We start from the raw sequence: 6100 nt of genomic DNA, 5'->3' as shown, positions 1-6100 counted from the left end.
ATCTCTCTCAACCCTAAATTGATCATCTCCACTAAAATAAATAAGACAAATATATTAATTATATTTTGGATCTTTCTCCATATAAGAATGAACTCAAACCCAACATGAAGAAAGTCATCTCTACAATCCGCAAACTTAGACAATGCACCATCTAACTTGTGAGAAAATAGTATATGCTACAAACTATTTTCAGGAGTTATTTTAAGAACAAATAAAAATAAGGTTAAAAAAATCTTACGAAAATGTTATAAGCTGTTTTTATTAATTCTTCCAAGCACGTCATAAAACTTCTGCCATAAGTCAATTCAAAAACACCTTATACTCCTAAAGCTACTTTAAAAATAAATATGAAAGAGCTTTTATACTTAAAGTTAAAGCTATTTTGTAATTTTTTAAACCTAATATAATTCACCACAAACTTGAATAGTTTCTATTTTTTATCAACGCAAGTTACGCAACAGTTAGTAACTTCTGCCCCAGTAAGTCCACTTCTTTGCAGGCTTACCTGATGCAAAGCATTTGGTGCCTGAAAAACCAACACAAAATAGTCTAATTAAGCAGCACCAAAATCAATTCTGATATACAGAAAAGTCTTGAATCAAGAGGAACATTAACATTAGTAGATAGCAAGTACATTCAGCACTAAACAAATTTTAACTGGCTGTTGTTCAATTTAACCCAAAATTAACCCAAAATTTGAATAAGGATTATACCTTCTACGAGTTCTGGCTGATCAAAGGGACTGCATAAAACCTTTGCAGCTCCAATTTCGTTCGTTGTTTTTTCTGTGACATCTAATTCCACCACCTGAAACATTTGTACATATCAAAAAGATCAAAAACAGTTACCAAAATATCAAAAGCGGTTGCTAAAACACAAAATTATAATAGTTCAAACTGTATAAAAAAAATATATAATTTCTACCTTCTCATCACACCAAGGAGCTAAGATCATCTTTCTTTGATTCAAAGCTTCTACAAACTCATCCCATGTATGTATGACCTGAATACATTCATCTCGTTTTTGTTTTGCAACATTAAACATATTCTGTTGAATATTAATCAGCAACTTTTTTATTTCTTCAACCAAATCAGCATTACCAATGTCCATCTTTGCTCCATTATCACGTCGAACAACAGAAACCTGTACAAAAATTGAAGAGATTTATTTGGCATTTCATTGATCATCCAGGGCAGAAGAAAAATGATTTGTAAGAATAAGTGCAACATCAGCACAATGTTGATAACCTGCTTATTTGCTAAATCATTTGGCCCAATTTCAATCCTGAGAGGAACACCTTTCATTTCCCATTCAGAATACTTCCTTTCAGGAGAATGGTTATCTCTAGAATCTAATTCAGCACGAATTTTCGCTTCACACAATATTTTCACAGTTAACTCGCAAGCATCGTTGGTTCCTTGAGTATCAGCATCTTTGTAAGGCACTGGTATCACAATGACTTGAATTGAAGCTACTTTAGGAGGTAGCACCAAACCCTTGTCATCACCATGAACCATCACCATCGCTCCAATCTGTTAAAAAAGCAACAAAAAAAAAATACAAATATAAATGCAATCACATATAGAAGAATCCTCTAATACATGTATACTCTAGACATTAAAGCTTACCGTTCTAGTAGAATAGCCCCACGAGTTCTGCCAAACCATTGTTTTATCTCTCTTCTCGTCTTCAAAGTTTACCTCAAACTTTTCAGCAAACTTTTGCCCCAAACAATGGGTAGTTGCACCTTGTATCCCACGTCCAGTGTTTGGAATAAATGCCTATGAAAATTGAACATCATAATGTTATAAACTTTCGCTAACCATTCAAACAGCATATCAGTGATCACACAACAATGTTATGTACCTCAACAGTGTTAGTGGAAACTGCACCGCCAAATGTATCAACTTCACTTTTCGTACCCTTTATGACAGGAACTGCCAAATACTCTTCATATATACGCCTATATAACTCCAATATCTCAAGAGCCTAAAACAATAACAGTTTAGAGTATTTTGTATGCACCAGAAGCAAAAAGGAAGCTCATAACTAATTTAAGAAATATTAAATCATAAGTGAAGGTAGTGACAAAAAATCATTTTAAAAAAATATTAAAAACAAAGGAAAGTGTTCATAAAGCACAAGATGGGATAAAAGCCTTAAAGAGACTCATTAGAGATGCCAAAAGTACATATATTAAGGAAGATTCCTAAAGTAACTACTTGATGGAATACCTCTGCATGTGCTTCAGCCTCTGTTGCAAAAGCACTGTGCCCTTCTTGCCAAAGAAACTCACGACTCCTGCAATTAAAATTTGTATAAGCGCCCTAAAATGGAGTATAAACAAGTTCCAATATAAAGTAGATGTACATGATAAAAATCATATCTAATCTAATCATATTAATAAGATATTTAGTATTTAACAATTGTTATTTCTTGCAAATTTTCTAGCATGTTTCACTACGACTAATTACCAGATGAGCACGGTGCTCACAACACCCCTTCAAAAAGAAAATATGCAGAATTTTAAGGCATTATGTAAGACATATATAACTAGAATGCATAATATCAATTTTTTTGAATTTTTGAAGCCTCTAAATTAAAGCATGAAATTTTTCATTGAGTTACAACAGCCAGCATATTGTTATAACATGGAGAAAAGAAAACATGGTGAAGAAGAAAGTACCTGATGAATGGTGTGGGATCTCCAATCACCCATCTAACAACATTGCACCATTGATTAAGTTTCAAAGGCAAGTCACGATGCCCTCTTATCCACTTAGAGTAGTAGGGATACATGATAGTTTCACTACTTGGTCGAATAGCAAGAGGAATGTCCATGGTAGATTCACCAGATTTTGTCACCAAAGCAACCTAGCAAACCAGCAACATATGATAGTAAAAATACTAACAATGTCCTCAAAGGGAAGCAATGAAGTTGTATAGACTACTATAAAGAAAATCGTTAATAGCAAACATTTTTGCGCACAAAACCACCATGAGTAAAATGAGAAAATAAATATTGATAAAGTTAATTAGACGACAACAAATGATTTAATAATGCAAAGATCTTCAAATATTTAAGATCGAACCAATCTGCACGATGCAGGGAAAATATTAAACAGCCCAACCCAACAAACTTAAAACCTCACCTCTTGAGAAAAACTGTCATAGTGGTCCTTCTTCTTTTTCATATGACTTTCCAGAACAAACATAGGGAAGTAGCAGTTCTTGACATTCATTTTCTTTATTTCCGGGTCAAAAAAAGCCTGCACATTTGTTTGCGATACGAAAGCAACTCTCAGCTAGTTATTAAAGCTTAACAGAAAAGAAAAAAAATATGTAATTCTATATCCATGAACCCAAACCCTAGAAGCTTAGTTTCTAGAAAAACAAAAACACAACCAATTGGAAAGAATCATAATTTTCATTTATTTATGCATCAACTCTTTAGCTAGTTAATCAAGAGTATAAAACAAGTAAAATATACATAAATGCACTCAAATCATTAAGAAATATACTTGCAAAGTCTCCCATATTTCTACTGCCGAAGGTCTCAGAATATATAAACCAGAAATATCATAGTGCTCAATCAATTCCGCACTAACGACAACCTGTTACAGCAATCAAAAGCCACAGGCAAACAGGTCAGAATGTTGGTTTGTTTCAAAATAAAATATTGATACAAGAGTAGAGAGAGTTTATTGTCAAAAAAATAGATAACAAAATATAAAATATTGTGTAGAGGAGAACAATAAATATATTATTGCTCAGTTTCCTGAAGCTATAGAACATGAGATACTAAATAAAACCATATAAATGATCTCTCTTATTTTCAATTTTATCAAGAACAGCAGAGGCATTGCAGAGTTTGAATAGAAGGCCAAAGATAAAAATTATTGTGGTTGGAACGGCATCTGCAATTGATCTTTCTCTTTCACTCACTACAGGTTAAACTCTCCATTCAGAAAACTGACCGTTCTATCTTTTCACGCCACCAACTTAAACTTCCTGGATCTGTGATTTTGCAATAAAGAGTAATGGATATAATCTATGTACATCAAACTAAGATATGCTATAAAATGGTAGTGCACATCTTATTTCTAAAAGTCATTGATCTTGCACGGTGTGAAGTTTGTAAGATTAATGGTAACAACAAGGATATGTACATTGCACACTTAGCCAGGAAGAAACGCCTGAAAAGTATCAAATCCAAAATTTTATATTGGCATCGGTGCCGCGACCGCTGCAAATACAGGAAAAGCCAGATACGGATAAACCAAAACCAAAACCAAAGAAGGCATCAGAACTGGATAAGAAATGGAAAGTTATGGAAGGAGATGTAATTGATGATATTTAATTGCGCACTTTAAGCCACGTGGTGAGCAATAGCCACAGTTTTCAATTTTCACCTAACTGGCCAAAAACAAGTTGCTAAGGTTAAGAAGGCAGGGTCAATCATGGGTTGAGGTGATTACTAACATTGTGCTATCTAAACTTGGAGAGTATGCACTATGCACTTATGGAGTGTGTCATTGCTAATGGTTAAAATATGCTTAAAAGGAGGGAGAATTTCCAATGATGGGAGTAAAAGAATTGATGAATTTTATGTAACTTCTCACACTGATATTCTTCTGCGGTGTTAGGGAGGCTGCGAAGGACGGGGGAATCTCTGATGTTAAAGGAAGGCTGTGGCGTATTGGTACCACATGTACCCTAGAAACTGAATTCTGAACCTCTGATACAATCAACAGCATTGATACATGACTGCATGAAGGATATATATATATATATATATATATATATATATATATATATATATATATATATATATATATATATATATATATATATATATAAACATTTGCAGTCAGCAAATCCCCACAATCAACAATTCAAATGATGAATTTTAGGAACTTTCACCCTCTGATATTCTTCTGCAGTATACTTATCTACTGCTAGATTTATTTTCAGTACTATTCCAAAAGGAATGTTTCCTATCTTATTTCCATAATTCAAGATTTCCCCTTAATCGCAATGTATTTTCTCATCCTTTTGAATGCAATGAGAGAGCATCAATCACCCCACTCTGTTTCAAAAGCCTTTAACCTAGCCAAACTGTTTCAAGAAAAATACTGACAAACACAAGCCTCTTTTTCAACCATATACAATAAACCCTCTCCTTTGAACCTACCCTTCGCCTCATTGTTACACAACCCTTTCCAAAACGCAGAAATGCAGTTATTGTGTGACATTTCCTTCTCATGCTAATTGATGAAGCCAAAGTTATTGAATTAAATGGAGCATGATAACGAGAGGGAAAGAAGTAATGTACCTCAGAATACCAGTCTCCGAAGTTTTCATCCTTCCGATTGGAGAGCTTCAAATCGGTCTCTTCCTTCTTGTTCTTCTCACCTGTAAAACTTTGCCATTAGAATAGAGAAGAAAACTTAAACGGAACATGCAATGATGATGAATTTACCGGATTGAACTTTCGCTATGGTATTGGCCGCCATTGTGAATTCCCAAAATCGCTTAGGGTTTAGGGTTAGTGACAGCACAAACGAGAGAAAGAGGGTGACGGCACGGCGGCGTAAGAGACTGTGGCCGTTTTTTTTAGCCAATGGAGTGTGGTATTTTAACTTGGGGTTCAAGGAACAATACTTATGATTTATTTTCACATCTCATAATTATTATTATTTATTATAAAACACCGGTATATTTTTTTAAAAAATACAAAAAGGCGAGGAAAAACTCTAAAAAAAATTATAGAACATTAAAAAAAAAAGACAATTAAATCCATTTTTTATAAAATATCTCATAAATAGAAAAATGTCTTAATGCACCCCTAAGCCATCTTTTAGGGGATATAGGGAAGGTTTAGTTTATTCAATCATTTATTTTATTAAAAAATTAGATAGAAAGATTGTGTGTTGTACGGTTTTAAATATAAAATGTGTTTTGAATATTTTAGTTAATAAAAAATTTATATTTATATAAAAGTATGTAATGTCTTGATTAATAGATTTAAATGGTGATTAATATATGCCTTAAAATTGCATCAATTAATCAACCAATTTAAACAATTAATAAATAATTA

At 33.1% G+C, this 6100-nt stretch overlaps 1 protein-coding gene across 1 annotated transcript; it reads right to left on the bottom strand.

Annotated features, from left to right (window-relative positions):
• Positions 1-223: 223 nt before the first annotated feature.
• LOC127085463 (proline--tRNA ligase, cytoplasmic) lies at positions 224-5679 on the bottom strand. The gene is made up of 12 exons (XM_051025977.1): positions 5483-5679; positions 5336-5415; positions 3522-3614; positions 3153-3269; positions 2687-2874; positions 2235-2301; positions 1867-1989; positions 1629-1781; positions 1248-1532; positions 925-1143; positions 714-807; positions 224-526 (listed from the first exon to the last, which is right to left on the bottom strand). The coding sequence occupies exons 1-12, from the start codon at positions 5514-5516 to the stop codon at positions 462-464; spliced, it is 1518 nt and encodes a 505-aa protein (XP_050881934.1). The 5' UTR covers positions 5517-5679; the 3' UTR covers positions 224-461.
• Positions 5680-6100: the final 421 nt, after the last annotated feature.

The sequence above is a fragment of the Lathyrus oleraceus genome, chromosome 5 (genome assembly GCF_024323335.1).
Source record: "Lathyrus oleraceus cultivar Zhongwan6 chromosome 5, CAAS_Psat_ZW6_1.0, whole genome shotgun sequence".
Classification (NCBI taxonomy): Eukaryota; Viridiplantae; Streptophyta; class Magnoliopsida; order Fabales; family Fabaceae; genus Lathyrus; species Lathyrus oleraceus.
The sequence above is the reverse complement of the archived record's forward strand: the minus strand, read 5'-3'. Positions and strand labels throughout refer to the sequence as shown.